General features: G+C 35.9%; 1 protein-coding gene across 2 annotated transcripts in view; it reads right to left on the reverse strand.

Moving 5' to 3' along the window:
• LOC149785216 (homeodomain-interacting protein kinase 2-like) overlaps positions 1-19801 on the reverse strand; it is a 93932-nt gene that overhangs the window by 69703 nt on the left and 4428 nt on the right. For both annotated transcript variants that reach the window (XM_089979029.1, XM_089979028.1), the window contains exons 2-3: positions 17214-18200; positions 2485-2608 (exon numbers count right to left, since the gene is read on the reverse strand). In XM_089979029.1, the coding sequence (XP_089835155.1) occupies positions 2485-2608; positions 17214-18181 (1092 nt within the window). In that variant the 5' untranslated portion in view covers positions 18182-18200. The remainder of the gene's footprint in view (positions 1-2484; positions 2609-17213; positions 18201-19801) is intronic.

Genomic DNA, 19801 nt, shown 5'->3' on the forward strand with positions numbered 1-19801 from the left:
GCATATGTGTATGGAGTCGAATAGGTACAAGGTGTTCTATTTATAGTGCACTGCACTGGGTAAATTTGCTACAAGTGTATCAGAGGGCTAAAAAGCCATAGACTCTATGAGGTAAAGGCTTAAGCAACGAAAAAGGAGGAGAAAAAAGAACAACTTTTACCCTTCTGCTCATGCATGAGCCAGACAGCCAATGAAAAACGATGTTTCTAGCAAAACTAGGCATTATTTTATTGGAAGATCACATGGAAGTTGGTGTGTTAGGATTTATTAAGAAATAGCTTTCAAAATGAGTTTCCTACTCGAATTTCAGATGAAAACAACAAAAACCTCCAGGGGTTAATGTGTTAAGATATAAATTTCCTCTTCTTTGTCAGGTTATGAAAGAAATATAGGTTCCTTAACATTCTAACGCTGACTGTGAGAGACTGTTCAGATTTGTTCACAAAAATAAAACCGAATTCAGCTCAAGGCTCTCTAACCCAGCACTTAGGTATTTATACTGATAATCCAAGTGACATCACAAATATTTTTTATAATGACTTTTTTAAATTCAAACTGCATAAAATCTAAAATTTCATCTGATCATCTGGAACTCAGAAACTTTAGTGCTAAAAAAACTCCCATATAACATAAAGTTTTGAACTTCATGAAATAAGTCCTAAATTTGTTTTGTATATACAGAAAAACAAAAGCCCTACTAGCTGCAATGAAACAAAAAATAGTAAGCCTAGACAGCAAAAGAACTCCAGGTTCTGTTTGATAATGTGAACCCTAATATGACCTCTCCTGATAAAATTCTTGGTGTATTTGAGGACAAGAATCCAACTTTGTCTATTCATATTAAATGTTTCAAAAAAATGTTCTTTCTTATCTTTGGCTACTTAGGAAAATCAAAACATATATTTCTTTTTAGTATAGGGTCATCTTTTATAAAAATTATGTTCAGCCATACTGGGCTTTCCATTAGATTTAAGGTTGAAGGGTGAAGTGCGAAGGTGGGTGGGGGAGAGAGGTGGGTGGACCTCCCCCGAATGGGATATAGATTGTTTTTTTAAAAATGCAGCAGAGTGTAAAGTAAATGTAGCCAGCTCCCGGCAGATAAGGAGAGCCCTGGCCATATCTGGACAATTGTAATTTTGGGTAATGCCTCTAATTCAAACATAACGAAACTTTTAAAACTCCAAAAGAGAGCATGCAATATAATTCTAGATAAATGTATAGACAATTTCCAGGACGCATTGTTACCAATACATGAAAGAATATTTCTAAGAAAGGCCAAATTTATGTATAAAATATCCAGAAAACGCATTCCTCTCTACCTAAGCAATATCTTTTCACCTAAGAAATGCTGATGGTATTCCAAATTTAAGATCTGTTAGAAGTAAACATTACATTAAACCAGGACCAAAACGGAATTGATTAAAAAGAGTTTTCAATATACTGGTCTACTGGTATGGAACAACATTCCCAGTGACATAAGGCAACGTACCTACCATTTCTTCTTTTCATAATCAATGTCTCAAATGGATGAAATCTTAAAACAACTGAATGGTTCTAGTAATATAAATACCTCCAGCTTTTCCCTGCTTATACACCATTTTCACAGTTGAATTTTTCGATACAGGAAGATAATCTATGACTTTTAGAATTACTTCTTTTGTGGCGAGCCCAAGCTATCACATCGTGTTCTATGCATGTATATATTGTATGTAAAAGCTTGAAGGTCAGAAGATTGATTATTTCTGTAACTAACCAAGTTGCCTTCTATAAACAAAGTGATCATTATTGTTCTTATTATTATTATTACCTAATGTGTATTGTACAAAATTAACCTATCTAAAATCATGTTCACTGTTCAGCTGTACCTGAAGAACAAACTTGCAGACAAATAAAAAATATGAAAATTGTACTCTCACAACAGGTGGTTTGATCATGTGGGCAGCAACCCAACATAATGGATTTTTTTTTACACGATCAAGGTACACATTTTAGCCATATTTGTGCCAAATTTCAACTACATGTCTCAGTGCTTTCTGAGTAAACAAAATTCCATAATGAACAAAAAGACCAGCTTTAGGGGTGTATATCTTTACAAACATCTTAGACATTGAAAATCTGAGCTCAGATTTAGATTTCCCAGGACACAATTATGTAGTATATTTCAGGCTGAAATCCGTACAATAAAAAAGCAGCTAGCATTTGAAAGCCCTCTGTTATAGACTGATCAATTTGTGATTGAAAAAACTATGCTCCACTCCTACTACAATTAGCCACAACTTCAAGAGCAATTGTTAGATTTTACTAACATTCTGCATGCAACCATTGTTTACATGATGTATACCTGAAATAAATCTCATGGAATCAAAAATGGTCACCCAGGAAGATATTTTGGATTTTGCAGGATGTTGTATGGAATGACCCAGAAAAAAGTTGAACTGTCTGTCCCCTCACACCCACCTCATTGTATACACAGAAGTTACATACCTGATCATACTCAGATGAACCCGGATATAATGGCCAACCAAGAAACAACTCTGCTATCACACAACCCAGCGACCACATGTCGATAGCCTCACAAAATGGTAACCCCAGCAAGATTTCTGGAGCTCTGAAACATAATGAGAACAGTCAAGAATTTATCAGACATTTGCTTATTATATAAGGCTATATTGAAAGCAAAGATTTAATGCAGATTCACTTTTACTTCTGGGTCAGCAACATTTGAGATTTTCTAGATTGCCACAAAAGGTATAACATCTACAATTTTGGCCAGCCTATGCAGATTAAATCAACAATGCTGCTATTACATGCAAAACGTTCTACATGCCAATTATCTGAATATTACTGAAGCTTGACAGATAAGGTCCTAAACATCATAGGGGGCCATTAAAACTAGATAATATCAATAATTCATCAGGTTATGACCATTTAATTTCTCCCTCAAACCGAGAAACCCTGTCATATTTTTACACATACAAATTTACCTGATGCTGATGATGTCACATATGGTAGGTGGGTCTTATGTAATAGGCTATTCTCATTTTGCATTTAATATGATGCAGTACTCAACCTAGCATTTTCAAGTGTTTTTTTTATTAAAAGGTTTAACTGCCATACATTATTTTGCTAAGTCATACACTAACCAATTAATATGGAAATCTACAAAAGCTGTATTTGCATGTGCTTTTGAAGTCACCGTGGACTAAACACATACCCATTTGTTAATACTATGGCAGCAATAAAGCCCGGCAGCAGCAACAAATAAAGAGTAGAGCAAAGCTGGAGTCAGAACTGGCAGTTTGTCCACATACACAATAAGAGAAGAAAAAGTTTGTTCATGTTGGGACCAATGGCTTCTGTGGACTCATTCTTTGTAACTCTCAACATTGACATAGTCATGACAAACTTCAAAAGTGAAAATAGTTGTAAAGATACATTAAAATGCTCATAAAGTTTCATTTATTGTGTTTTATTCTTGTCAACCAGTTTTTCTTAATTGGTGACCAAATGTTGGCAAATGGCAACTTTATTTTCAAATTGGTCGCCATTCTGCAGCCAATACATTAGACTTACTTGGAGCCCTGCTCTGTTCTGCCCCCACCCCAGGTTCGAGTCTCATGCTTGGTTATCGTATGTGAGAAAACTTGTCAGTAGATTCCACTTGGTCTGTGATTCTTCCTGAGGTTTTCCAGCCTCTTCATCCACCAGATATACTGGCCACCAAATATCATGTGCTAACAATGGTCTTCAACCCACAACCACAACAACCATCTTTTCTCTGACTTCTTTCTGAAGTATTAGGGACAATAACAAGTCACAACACATGGTTGTAAAATCATTTTAAATTAATATCATACAGGGTCTGCACTCTGAATATGGAGCTCCAGAATGCCTGACCTGTGAGTCACTTGTACAAGTAAACTTCAACTGTACAGTATAATGCCACTTCATCTGATGTTATCAAACTACTTTATTAACTTTATTAGTGGTGTATCAAAACCAACATACCAACCCAACCCCATAAAACAACATTTTGTGTATGTGGACCAGAATATGTACAATTTTTACAAGATGAGGTGTCGTTTGAGCAAATGCTATAAAAAACTCTAATGCTGCAACAAAATATGCCCAAGGCCTTCAATATGATTCATACAAAGATTACCGTATATACTCGCATAGCTGCCAACCTTCCAGGGTCACAATTAGTGAAAATAGGGATAAAAAGTCGTGAATTTGGACATGAATTAGTGAAAAATACCATGACAGTAACTCCATCGACTCTGACCGTCATTACTACACTATATCAAGATCGCAATATAAAACTAAAACACTACATATATGCAAAAATATCTATTTATCAAGACATGATACTGTGGCAAACTTCTTGATCGTAAATTTGTTTTCTAAACAGTTCAGACTTCTTGGCTGCTGGTTGATATTGGTGACTAAAATTGCTTACAAATTTTCTGCAGCTAAGGAGGCCCTAAAGTCTGTCTTATTTTTCCTCACTATAGAAAATACTCTTTCGCTGTCAGTGTTGCTGTGAGGAATGCACAGGTGCTGCAGCACTTTTGGTTCTTCCACAGGAAAATTTGGAAGCGATTTTCGAGTCCAGGAACATTTGTAGGAACAAATGTTTAGCATGGTCTCCAAGCTGATAAAGGCAGATTGTGTTCAACAAGAAAACTCACAAATAATGCTTCAGCGTTGGTAGCTTGCAGGTCTTCCGCTGATGGCTTAAAATACTCCAGATCTGAAATCTGCAAATTCTTAATTTTCCCAACTACTATGTGTTTTTTGCAACCAATGTGCTGCCTCACATTGTCTTTGCAATGGCACACTGAGTGCAAAAAGCATGATGAATATCATATAAAAATATGCAAGCCAAGTACTCTCACCATGTCTCAGGTATACAGGCACCACTCTAGGTGATCTCTCTACACATATGCTGTTGGGGAATGCCTAGCTGTTTGGATCAGGGGTTAATAAGTTAAGAAAAGGGGTAAGCAAATTATTGATATTTCCCAATTTAAGCACAACTGATTGTTTCCAATTTTAATCCTGTATCCTTTTCCCAAAACAGGTAGAAAAATCTCTTAAGAATTGAGGCTTTTAGCACTGTTCCTTTGTGCATTATTATCCAACTTCTAGACACTAGTCACCAGACTGCCACCCCTACTTGGCAAGAAAAAACACCTATCCCTGTGACTAGACATCATTATTATTTTTCAATCAGTTATGGTTACTGAAGTCATGAGTCATATTTATAATTTTATTACCAATTCAGATATGAAAAATAGTTTGAAGATTTGAATGTTATATAAAAACATTTCTAATCTCATGTTGCCATGATCAAAACGGCAGAAAAAATTGAAACTATTCGCCTATCACTAACAGTATATTCAATGCATGTATGTGCCTCGCCCCTGCATTGACAAGTAATTCCATTTGTCAACAAGCCACCAGTAAGATGTATCTGCATGCACTAGACCTATGTGACACATGTAATGACAATACATAACCTGGATTGGCCATCTACATGGCCTTTCCAGACAACCCATATTCCACAAATTATGATTAGATTACAGTCAATCCTGTCCTAATGGTCACTATTACATAAAGGTCACATGGTCACAAGAGCCATTCTAATATCACCTCAGGCAACATTCTTATATAAATGTAGTGTGTGTAAAGGTCACCTGCTTTCTATGGTTAATGGCAGGTTGCTTCATAATCAAACAAGTTTCTCATTGCCTTAAGCCACTACTGATTTGTTTGAAATCTGGCCAAGTCTTTATGTGTACAAACTTAAAATTACAAAGTTTAGCATTTCAATGTTATTATCCAATTTTCTTGTCAATCTTGCAAAAGTCATGTAGATATAAACATCACTGAGACACAATGAAATTATAACTTTTATATATGCATGGTTTAGTAAATAAATCAATTGCAAGATTTTTTTTTAAAATAGCGTATATACCCAAACAGTGATGTATCTTGGTGTTCCCCATCTAAAAAATTATGGGGGACATTGAGAAAAGTTAAAATCTAACTCGAACAGCATTAACACATTAACCCCTGCTGCCTTGATAACTTGTTGTACTTTACCTCCCTCATCTACTAAAGTGCCTCGCTAACATGGCAGAGTTTACCCAGCTTGCATCCTGGGCGCCAAGTTTGGGTGGCAGTATTTGTCTAGGCCTGTATCCTGCACGACGAGTTAAATCGGTGCAAACCATTGGTTGATTTGAAGCCATTTCCTAATTATGTAGGCAGATTAACCAATAAAATGCTAGCTTACATAGAGTGAACATTGCTGAACAGAGGGAAAAAAATTTGACTTCAACAGCAGCAGAAATAGTGAAAATATATACATCTGAAAATGATGCAAACTGACAAGAATCAGCCACTGGGAGCAGACTTTTACTTGACATATTCTGATGGAGAATGTTCAGGATTTTAATCAAACGAGGATGATAGTGACATCAAATAGCTACTGGAGATAATAGTGGTAGTGATGTGAATGAGAATGTTGTTGTTTGTTGTAGGGTTTAGCGCCATTTTTCAGCCCACAATATGCTATACATGGCGATCAGTATTAATGGTGGAGGAAGAACTCAGGAAAACCCCAGAAAGAACCACCAACCCACGAGAAGCTACTGGCAAGCTTTCTCATATACCCACATTAGCTGAATCTATGACTCAAACCCACGCAGACAGAGGTGAGATGGCAGTGATCCGTAACGGAGAGCGCTTTAGACCACTTGGCCACTCGGGGCCCCTAGAATGAGAATGTTGAAGAAAATGAAGGAAGAGCTGATCGATGGATCATAAATGATAAAACACACACAGACAAGAGGCTATACAAAGGACCAACACCAAGGCCAACAACGGATTTAGACCCTGATGCAAATGAATTTAATATTTTGGAGCTTTTTTTAAATTTTAAAGAATCGTTAAATAAATGTTTGGGAAATAAATGTTGTTAACATGAGTGTTCATAATTCAAGGTTTGTTAAGTGTTTTATTAGTTTTAAAATTTTCAGTGACAGCTCTAAGGAAGAAAGGTAAGTAAAGATCAAGTAAAATATGCCCATTTGTGTATAGTATTCACAGGATGTTAAGTTTACAAGAGAGACAAGTGGAATTCCTGTGTACATAAAATAGAATTATTTCATGTGCGGATGGTGTGAATTATTCAGTGTGAATTCATAATGGATTTTATGGATTATTCATGGCAAGAGAAACACACTGGTAATAAAATCCTTTATTTCATCTTTATGCATTAGTTTTATTTCTGCATGTAGCATGAAATTTATACCATTATGTATGTAATTTTATTGAGAACTGCTGTGTCAAATTTCAGCTTAATTAAACAAATACAAATAAAATAATAACATATTTATTGCAAGTAGCCCCCTCTATAAAAATGTGCAAGCCATGTGCTGTCAACAAGTCTCAGGGATACAGGCACTGGTAAGGCTAACACTGCTCTAGGTGATCTCTGCAAGTATGCTGTAGGCGACTGCCCAGCTGTTAACACATTAACCCCTGGAGGTTTTTGTCATTTTCGCCTGAAAATCGAGTAAAAAAACACCAAATCCCCGGTGGTCTTTCAATAACATACTGCCTAGTTGTGTTAGAAACATCATTTTTCATTGGTTATTTGATTCGCGCATGAGCAGAATTGTAAAAGTTGGAGTTCTTTTTTTCCTTTTTATTTTGCTACACGGATATTTTGCGAGATTAAGATTTGTACATATAAGTTTCTGAAACTGAGTGTGTGTGTGTGTGATCTGGATTTTTAATGTAGCTTTAACAATTTTTCAGTCATATCACTACAATGTCTGCAGTCTGACAGTTTATAGTGATGTCCAGCACTGGGGCATCATGCTGCAGACACCCAGTCACATTATCCTAACACCAGGCCAGCCAGTCCTAACACTAACCTCGTAATGCTGAGCACAAAGCAAGGCAGCTGTTAGTACCATTTTTATAAGTCTTTGGTATGACTCGACCAGGGACCAAACCCATGGCATACCCCATCCGAATCGGACATGTTAACCACTAGGCAACTAGAGTGGTTCTCAGATTTAATTGTCAGAAGAGGATGCTGATAGCAATGATTAGAGTTCTTGCAGATCTAGTCGATTGGAGCAATCACCTTCGGTCTGTCCAAATCAATGATTTTAGTGGACCAAATCCAGGACCTACAACAAACATGGACAAGAAAAAAGAGAAACTGATTTTTTCATTTGTTATTTCCAGAAGACCTATACTCCGACATTGCAGATGAAACCAATGTATATGCCCAAAAAGCATCTTGGTATCACCAAACAAAACACAAACCCGAGAACTAAGTGAAGTAGGCCTGCAATGGTCAAAAGTCGCTTTTATAAAAAAAAGTTTCCAGCTGAATGCATGTACAATTTCATACCCTTTCAATTTCCAGCTAATAAAGCGGACATTAATTACTGGTCAACTGATTGCGTCTAATAACACTGCCAGGCCCAGTAAATATCTTGGTGGCTTTTTAAAAAAAATTTATGTTTATTAACTTAAGAGAATCTTCTATCAACCATTGCATTGTCTGCTGCTTGGTTATGTATGCAGTTAAAGAAGAAACACATGGTAGCTATTGTTTGAGCAATGATTATATACGGAATTAATTGAAGACAATCACAAAGATGACTTACTGGCTTTACTCATGGATCAATAATAAGTAACATTTCCGATAATGTTTATTTTGGAATAACACTTCAAGAACCTGGTGATATTGTTAAATTTCAGAAGCTACGCCACAATCATATTATATTAAACTTCATACGAGAACTCTTCACCAAAATGATAATAAACGTTTTACACACTATTTCTTGTACTTAAAAAAATGTTCTTTCCCGTTACGAGAAAAATACACAGACACTGATTTAAAATTTCAGGAACCACGCCACAATCATATTAAATTCGAATTTATACATGATCTCTTCCCCATAATGATAATACATTTTTATACACTATTTCATTTACTTTAAAAAATATATATTTTTTCATGTGCGAATGAATATACGAAATTTCTGGAGTCACGCCATGACCGCGTTATAGAGGGGTGCGTTATAGCAGAGTTGCACTGTATGTACATACTTTAAAGGCAATTTTTATGGTAATACAAGCCCGTGTGTTCTGGATCAAAGTCTGCAAGGATGAGATGATTAGTGGTGGTGAAAGAAAAGAAGTCAACTTCTCTGACACAGATGTTAATAGACAGTTTTATGACTTAAAACACATTTACAAATACCAAACACTCGACGTTATTTTCTAATACCGAGGAAAATTTTATTAGTAAAGATGTGTATATCATTCTAACAGAATCTTAAGTTCCATATGCATTTTCTCCACCAAACAAGCCATTGATCTGATGTGACCCTGTAAAAATAAAAATCAGTTTATATGTGGAAATACATTACACTGAAACCTTTTCCTTGCAGTTTTGTTCTTCAAATGTTTGAAAGGATGTAACAAAAAAGTACAGTATAACTGAATAATGAAGCCAATATATCTGAAATGTTTGCCTGTTTCTATTTTCAGTTTTTCAAGTCCATCACAAGCTTTCATTGCAACCGCTTTGTTGTTAACGTGATACCATATAAGAAAGGTCACTACACACACTCACCATATAACAACCCACCATTACCTTGACCTGTGATTCACATCTACAACAATAAACAAACATCACCTGTTCTGTGTAGTCAAATGACATATTATCTGATACATTATCAACTTGATACTTCTATTGCCTCCCATTATACCTTACTTCACTGACATTTAATTGGGGAGGCTGCACCATGTAAAATAAAGAATTTATAATGAAAGGGAAATCACAAGTAAACAAGGGAGGTACTTGCCATTATTATACATACAATATATCCTTTTTTTTTAAAAAATAAATTTTTTTTTCTCGCAAACCTAGAGCAACTCCAATGCACATCCAAGAACAGACACCGAAAAGTAGACCTTACAAATAACTGTATACAAACACTGCTCAACAAGGTTCGCAATTATAAAATATATGATGGATATTTATAAGTTTGGAATATTGGTGCACTGTAGAAGCAAGTTTTTGTTAGTGAATTAGCATGCCCTGAAATCACTCTCCCACTCACCTCAACATACTATCCCAGTGTGAGAATTCAAATATTAAATGCCATTTTGTATTGCTCTTTTTGGTATGCTGTTCATGCACCAGAAAAATGCACTTTCAGCTGCATGACAGCTTTCACATCACCAGCCCCTTCCCAGTTGTCTGAAAATGAAATTCTGACAAAAATTACTTGCTGCTGGATCCAATCTTTGCAGAGCATTTGGCAAAGCTTGGATCTGTGCTTCTACAGTAAGCTAGTGCATTGTCAGGGTGTGGATGGATTATTATGGACTGGTCCGTCCATCATCATGTGATTTAATAGTGTTCTACAACTTTTAGCAACAATTTGGAGGCATAAAAATATAGCAACACTAGCAGAGTAATGCACAGTTAAGGGATGGAGTTGGCTTAAAAAAAGGTTACCAATCAAACAATTTTGTCATCAAATTTCAAAAAAGGGCACCAAGCAAGAAGTAATTATTTTTCCTAATATCCTATGATCATATTTTGCAGTATAAGATCAGCTATGTATTATGCATATGTCAATTTCATTCATTCAATTATTAACACACACACCCAATTTGCTGGCATCCTTCACATAGTAAAACTTTGTCAATCATGAGTTCTGAAATTTACTTTATTGGACTTTGCTTCATAAATTGCCTTAAAGAAATTAATCACCCTTAAACACTATTCCAACAAATTAGAAAAAAAATCAAACTTCAAAGAAATGTTGTCACTGTTAAATGAAAGCAATATGTAATAGTATTTCTTCTCCTACATGCATCTCTTTGATTTACCTCTATTGGGTTGATCCACTTCATGATCTTTACCAATGCAAATTAGAACAATGGGCTCACCCACTGCATTTTCCAAACAGTCGTGCTAGCTGTTGATGGCCAATTAAGTAATATGTGATATGGTAGTTTATACCAGATCTCTTTGCCTTTTGAACTGCCCTAAGGATAGTTTTAGACCAGCTCAAATCTGGACTGTTTACCATTGATACATACTACATGTATACAATGAAGTTAGGTATTATGGCCTAACTAACAGTGCTATGTAGTCTGTTTTGATGTTAGCTGTGTAACTAAAGTAAAATTGTCAGGAATATCTCACACAACTGGCAACTAAAATAACGGCGCTTTTCTACAAAATAAAGTCACAATGATTTAGTCAGACTTTACTTACTCTGATGTCATTTTTCATATTTGGACATTTATGCTGTGGTGTGGGATCAATGCAATTACATATAAAAAATTTGGAATTTGCCACCACTGTGCAGTAGCGACATATGGTAGTCGCTTACCAGTGGGCCTAAAAAAATTTAACTTATGTGATATCGACTTATACCTGCATGCATCAATAGGAAGATGATTTATTTTCCCAGAAATGGCAAATGTTATAATCATTATGTCTTTAATCCGCTGACAAACTAGACGAAACTATGGCATAGATGAAACCTAACCAGGTAGTCGCCATTTGCATTACTTGTCACACAACTTCACAAATCTCATATGACGACATCGTCAGTCCAACAGTGACATGATATCAACAACGAACTTCTTTTTAATGTTGTTATACAGAAATTCAATTATATTATATGAAAGTCAGATACTTTTTGTAAACTCCAGCAATCTGGACCTCTGATTTATCAAGCAGAGAGGACATGTCAACGTGGTAGTCATGTGATACCACAAACCTCCAGAAGTTGTTCTTGGAATATGCAAATATGGAAAATTTTGTATTTTTATTACAACCAGCACACAACTTTCATTTAATATTTGTTTTAATTTTTTTTCAACATTTGAAAATGTGGTTGTTAGATTTGTGTACTCATGAGACTAGCAATGCAAATCGATAGTACCAGGTCACATTTCATCCACGCAGTAGTTTTATCTTGTCTTTCATCAGGTTAAAGACACGAGGATTAATACTCGCAATTTCTGAGAAAATAAGTAACTTTCATATTGATTTCTTGCAAGTATCACTCAATCTAACGTTTAAAGTTTGAAATCCAGCTATGCTCTGCCACCAATTTGGCCTCTTGTGATGCTGGACCGGTTTTCATAGCTTCCACATAAGGAAATATACGGATATCAAGCTGGCTTTGAAAATAAAAATCTACTAGATGAATCTATGAATCAAATCCAGTAAGCGTCTCAGCATAAATGTTTATTGCAAGCACCCAAATGATCCATACTGATCCGAATATTCTAATTGGAACTCAATAAATTCAACTCAGATTCAGTTTAGTTATGACTCAATTACGTAATTGTTTTAAGCATCAAGTGGTGGTGGCAAATTCCTGTTTTTCCCAACTTTCATCAATATTTCCAAACTTCAAGGACTTTTCACGGTAATGAAAAAATTATCATTTCTCCCGACTTTTTCCCAATTTCCCTGTAGTGTGGGAACCTTGTTATTTACAACATCTACAACCATCAGTAAAGTAGGACAGTACCTTATTTAATTATTTAATGTCAAAGATGCCTGTTCCATTCAGGTGCCCATTTTGAACACATTTGCAACACACACTCAGACATTCTGTTTGTATAACCCTTTTCCACACCTTGTTTTTTCTCTCTCGATCATTATCGATTCCAAGGTACTTTCTCTGATGATCTCAATTCTGTGTGATTTTCTTACTGACCTGTTTTCACTACCCGTTATCTTCATTAATCCTTTCCCAGCTCCATCAATCTGTTACAGTTGATAAGTTTAAAAATCATTGTAATTGTCACTATCCGCTATTTTGGTGTTCTTGGTAGCGTGTATTTTAAACACATTTGTAAAACTAAATTGATTCAAGGTTCAAATGATAGATTGCTTGCTCCAGGGCCCAACATACCATACAAATTTAGTTTAACAACAATACTTGTCAAGCCAAAGAACCCAGATGTGCAGAGGTCATATATTAATATAAACCACAATAAGCACACTGGTTTTAACTGCACTTTTCACACATTATACTGACTGTATCATGCCAAGGAAATTGGAGTCAAGTGCTTTTCCCACATTCACACCTAAGCAGCCAAACCCAGGGCCCTTAACTCTTGGACTATGACCTGTTACTGTGAGATACCACAGCTCTTTCCGCTAAAACACAGGGATGGTGAGAAATTTTCTCACATAAATATACCCAGTCATGCCATAAATAAATTACGTGTTTTTCAGGTTGGCTGACCTACCCCGCTTTTCTTTGCCAACCTTAGCACTTTACCCCCAACCCGTACATTTTTTGTTACAAATATCCCGAAATTGATTTTTGCATCCAACCAAGCTGGTTTAGTACAGTACTTGAAGTATTTAGTTCATTAAATATACTATATACTAATCATTATAACATGTTTTTTGAAGAGAGAAAGAAAAGAAAAAACTATCCCGACCCCAAGTGCAATAGAAAACATTTTTTGGCCTTAATGTCAAACATATGTAAATAGAACCATAAAATTCATTCAAGACACCATCTCTGCCATATTAATTTTATTTTTAAAAATAGCTAAAAGAAGTTTTGTTATTTGTCTTTAATTTTAATTGATCACTTACTACCATTAAGTTCCAACACAGTAACCAGAATCACACAAGACACAAACAAACATCAGCTAAAATGGAGTTGTCAAAATGTACTTGTCTACAAATAGCTAGTGACAATATTTCAAAATTTCATGGCAATCCATAAAAAAAAACTGTAGACTGAAGGGGATTTATATACGCCCTCCTCTACAGATAAAGATGCATACAAATTTGTTATATGTGTGTAATATATTGTTGTGAATCTGTATGTATTGGAATCTAACTGAATATGCAGTTAGCCTTGTACAAGTTTCAGTACATGACAGCATAAACAGATCAGTCATTGCTTCTGTTGGCAATACTGAGAACCAACCTTCTACTCTCCCACCTCCTAACAAAATACATGGTAAAATGGCAAAGCATGTCATAGAATGAATTGTCCTCAAAATGATTCATAACAAGTCACACAAAAATTCAAAAGGGTACAACATGGTCAAGGAATCTGCAATTAAGTCAAACAGTATCAGAGTCTGGATGACTATCTGTCTGCCTGATTTCATCTTATTTGGTTCACTATACAGCTGATTCATCATATTTCTTAGCTGTGTTCAAATTTTTTGTATACCTACAGTGTCATCAGCACTGAAAGAAGTCATACAAATGTATCAGCAATAAAAGAATCCAGGCACACTGGTTCTGATACTGTGCATAGGAAGCAATGAGTAATCATCAGCCACAATAATGATGCAAATTTTATATAACTAGACCATGACATCTTGAGAATTCATTGTTCATAGCCTGGTTATGACAATATTTCTATGAGTACAGTAGTCCCCCTCTTGAACACCTCCCCCCCCTTTACGACGAGTTTGTGTTCAAAAGTACCCCCACAAAAGGCCACCCCCCTAACGCAACCAGCATATTAGTGCAATAATATAAAATTCACCCCTCACAAGTGGCTGCATTCTATTTTAATATGTATCCAGAACCAGTATTTTATTCATAACGTCTTAAGTAATCCAAATTATGTTTCCCTCTGTCAGGTTTTCGTTAATGAAGTGTTGACTAAAGTACATATACCACTAAGGTTAATATTATATCATTTATGCCTCACGAGAAGCCACATTTATTCCATAAAGCCGAGAAAGACTAAAATTTTAATCCAAACAAAAGGGTAAGTACATGTAATCCAATTAGCCTTACTGCTGTGTTATCATGAGATGTCCGGTTTAGTCACCCTGATAATTGTTAAGATTACAATTATTGAGCAATAGTAACAGCTGAGAAGTGGCAGTATCAATGTACAATACACAAGTCAGCAGGAAAATGGTTTGGTAGCCTTTATGCTTCCCTTAGTAAGATGTTGAGTTTGTTCACTTTAATAATTAGTGGCTATCACTACTGACAATAACTGTCAAGATTACAAATCCTAATGGCCGCGAGGTCAAATCCGCATGATGTCAATGGTACATAACGAAGCCGTTTTGGCTTCTCTCACTTAGTGTAAAGAAACAATAGGGTACTAGACTACGACAAACAAATCATGTGACAAGATTACTTCCTTTAAAAACAAATGGCAATTTGCTTAAATGCATAAAAAATTGTTTTATCAGTCTTGTAGTTGGCAATTTAACTTATTGCAAAAAGATCAACATGTCATCGAGGAAAAGAAAAATTCAATATAGAAGAGAAAGTGAAAATTGAACTGACCAAAGAAAGAAAGAAAAAAAGAAAAAAGGGTGGGGTCGAGGATCCTTGCAGAAAACTGCAATGTCAGAAAGACTCAGATAAACAATATCCTGAAAGATAAGGAAACAATTCTGCAGAAGTGGGAAGGTGGAATGGATGGAGAAAGGAAAATTGTTTGAGCCAGATGTTTCTATCCTGATTTGAATGACAATGTTTTTTAATGGTTTTGCACTGCGTGTGCTAAGAAAATTCAACACACCGGTCGAATGATCCAAGAAAAAGCAACAATTTTGTCAGTTGAAATAGGATATGACGACTTTACCACAAGTAACAAATGGTTGCACAGATTTCAAGTCTGACACAATAAGTGTTCTGTCCTTAGTGGAGAACTAGCTGATGATAATAATGAAGTTGTCAAAGATTGGAACAAAAGACTAAACGATATACGAACAAATGACTAAATATATGCAGGGGATATGACAGCAAGGATATTTTTTTGTGTGACTGTTACCAGCAAAATGACAGATGATGTGATCTGTAACATAATTATAAAGACAGTTTTAAAACTATATCAATGGTTATTCATAACATTCTTTGGAAAAGGATGAGACAGTTTGTTTTACATTTATTTCACAACATGCCTGTGATTTTTAAATGAAAATGTTAAATGTACTTGTGACTTTCTTTGTATGTATTTACCATTCGCATTTGTCATCCCCCTCTATAAAGGCCACAGTCATTATAAGGCCACTTCCCTGCTGCAATAGAAGGGGACTACTGTACATGGTTTATGTCCAATGAGATGCCAAGATGTAAATTAAAAAAATGGACATTACAAAAAGTACATGCTGTTCTGAATTGTTGTTGCTGTAGGGTTTAATGCCATTTTTCAGAATAAGATAGGGTAAACTTGGCAGCCAGAATAAATGGGGGCAAAAAAAACGAAAGAACTAGCGACCCACGAGAAGCTACTGGCAAGCTTTCTTAATAACAAACACTGGCCCAACCCACGCAAACAGAGGTGAGATGGCAGTGATCCTTAATGTCAAGTGCTTTAAACCACTCAGCCACTTGGGGGCCCTCTGTTCTAAGTAGTAAGGAACATATGATCAAATATGTACCACTCTGATATAATGTATCCTCCAGGCAACATCATGGCAAAATGGGAATGATTCCACCATATAAAACAAAAAATCTAGAGGACTAATCAATGCAAACTGATCTAATGAAGTGGTTCATTCACAAGAAAATAGGAAATAAAAGCAACAACAGATGCTACAGTACTGTCACCAATTCACAACCAAATGCCTACTGCAAAATTGTAATGTGCAAGTGTATTCATTGTTGTACCCAGGTCAGAATATTTGGGAACACAGTATTACTGCAACACAATTTTGTGGGAGATATTTAACATTTTTAATTTGCCATAATAAACTCATGCATCATGAACAATGGCATAGCAGGAAACCCTATTATCCACCTCCACTGACCTGCAAAACTTTGTTGTATTCACCTCCCAATAATAAATAAAGCTATCTGATGGGAATTTTGGGTCCTCTTTTGAGTCTGTCGAACCCACCACTCCCACCTCTGACAGCTGTGGGTGTTACTTGGGTAGTCATGGTGGGAATATCCCCCCCACTTGAATTTCTAGAATATACACTACTGTTTGTGTTGCAGAGGATGGCATTTTCTTGCTGCTGCATTGTATACAAAGTCCAAATTTCATGGAGAATGATAATACAACTGGATGATAGCCTTAATGCAATACCTGCTAGACAGACTAAAAATGCAACCCACTGCTTAAAATGTTTGCACACAAACTGAGCAAGCAAAATTTAAACCCCTGAAGATCTACCTCAAAACTTACCTGTAGTATCTTGACTGGAGATAAGTTGAACATACTGCTTTCGACACATGACTTGCTGAGCCGAAATCAATGACCTTGACTCTGTAAGGAAACCGCACTGGATCTACAAGCATGATGTTTTCAGGCTTAAGGTCTGCATGAATCAGTCCAAGGTTTTTTAGCTTCAGCAGAGCTGTAAGAACTTGCTGTGTAATGGGACGGATGTATTTTAGCGGCAATGGCTGAAACTTGTTCTGCTTGAGAAAATCGTACAAGTTCTGTTCCAGCATCTCAAAAACCAGACATGTGTGGTTCTTGTGGGTGAAACACTCGTAAGCACGTACAAAATTGAAGTCATCTGCATTTTCTTGACTTAAACGAGACAGTATACTGACTTCAATTTGACCCTGCCTGGCATAAGATGGATGGTTCTTCAAAATTTTTATTGCCACGATTTCATTTGTGCCTTTTTTCCAACACTTCACCACCTGCCCAAAGGTTCCACGACCCAAGAACTCAAGGACCTCATAGGCATTTGTCATGGAGTATAAAACTTCATGTTGGACCAATGTGTAATCCCCCTCGCTATTGGAGGAGGATGTGTTTTTCGATGTGGTGGTGGTGGTATTATTTGCATTATCCTCATCACTAGAAATAGCTATATTTTCTGTGAGCTGCATCGGTGCATCTATTTCATCACATTTACGTTTTACTCCACACGTCCGCCGATACAAATCGGTATGTTTAACTGTTGATGAGGATATATTATAGTTTGGGGGTGCCCTATGAAAGTCAATAGACTCATTCCTATTCTTGTGTATGAGGGGGTAGGCATTCACTTGTTGTGATACATCCAATGCATAGAATGATGGGGTAGAATACTGGTTGACAACTACATACTGGTTGTTGCAACTGGGTTCTACTTTTATTTTCTTGAAGCTATTAAATGCACTCAGGATGTTGTTGTTGGTCTCGAAGTCTTCTTGCATTGATCAACTCTTGGCACCACTGAAAGAAATAGAACATATAGTTAATTTCATAGCATTGTATAATATTTAGTCAAATGTGAATAATCTCTCACAAACTACTGACACTAGAAGTGTTAGAAAGACTGCTTACAATATAAAGGCAAACATTTTTTTTAGTGGTTTTGGTTATATAGGATAAAGATGTGAAGGTAGTTTGCTAAATGGGAGGGGGGAGATTTAAGTGAAGCATAAAAGTAGAAAACAAGCATCATTCATAACCTGAATGTAACATCAAATACAGTTACATCCCTTCTTAATTTTTTTCTCCTAAATTGTTTGTACTTCTTTCCAATGCCCCTACCCCCAACAGTCACCAGGAAAAAACAGGGTTGTCAGTTCATTAGAATGACGCGTATTCTATTTGGCCTAATCAGGGTCTATTCTAGGACATGCTATTGCAGGATTCGTGTCATGTCAAAAACAGAATACCAATATTCTACCAAAGGTAGCTGTATTGACTTTAAAAAATCCCCATACATTTAGAAATCACCCCCATTTTGAAAGAATTTCCCCTGTCCAAAATTTTAAGTTCTAGGACTATTACTAGAAGGATATTTATAAATAATTTTCAAATATTCATTGAAAAACAAATGCTATTGTAATAAATCAATGTAGTACATCCTCATTCTACTACTATCCATATACCACCTCAGGGCTCAGATGAATGAAATAGCTACGCATTCCTATATTCATTTTACTCAAAACAGTACACTCCTCCACTACACTCCCTTACCAGTAAACCAACCGTACCTGATAAAGATGAACATTAAAAAGGACAAAAATCATGGAATATTAATTAAGGTTCATAGCGATGACAGCAGATTTGAAATCCTATTAATATAAGGACCCTTTTAGAAACAAGGACAGTCGCCAACCAGAAACATATTTTGGAGAACCTCATTTATAAATAAACTGTCATCTATTTCAAATCAAGCCTGTAAAACAGGGAATGTCAAAATTCTGTGATAGTCCCATGATGTAATAATACACTGGTCTCAATAGTTGCAGTGAAGTAGGAAATGGGACTTTGAAATTTACATAAACTGTCCCCCCTCCCTCCCTAAGTAATCCTGTTTAGTCAAATCTCCATTTATAGGAAGTTACTTGAGGGAACATCCAAAGTCTCCTTATTACATTATGTGCTTTATTAATGGATTTCAAAGTTGGTGGAAATTGGTGGAGACACCTAAAATATTTCTTTCAAATTAAGTGAACATTTTTCTAGAACTTTGTCCCTCATGGTAAAAAAATAAAATAACATGGGGCAAGCTTAACACTGCCTAACCTTGAACATGAGTACATCAAAGGTACTGATTTTCTATTGGCGAAAAAGAAGTTCCTGGAATTCAAGATAAGACAATTTCTTTTAAATGCAGAGTGTTAACAAAATCTTGAGTATTTGGCAGTACTAACAAAATTTTCAAATCAACTGCTGTGGTTGGCATATTGTAAATCAGACTAGCACCATTTTCATAGAAGACCATTTCACATCATTAAAAGTTGAGACAGCAAGATTTTCTAGATAACCATCATGGCAGCCAAGCATGAATGGCACCCTCTTCATTCGGTACCAATTAGGTA

This window comes from Sinohyriopsis cumingii, chromosome 13 (assembly GCF_028554795.1).
Source record: "Sinohyriopsis cumingii isolate HCF-2022 chromosome 13, ASM2855479v2, whole genome shotgun sequence".
NCBI classification, from domain to species: Eukaryota; Metazoa; Mollusca; class Bivalvia; order Unionida; family Unionidae; genus Sinohyriopsis; species Sinohyriopsis cumingii.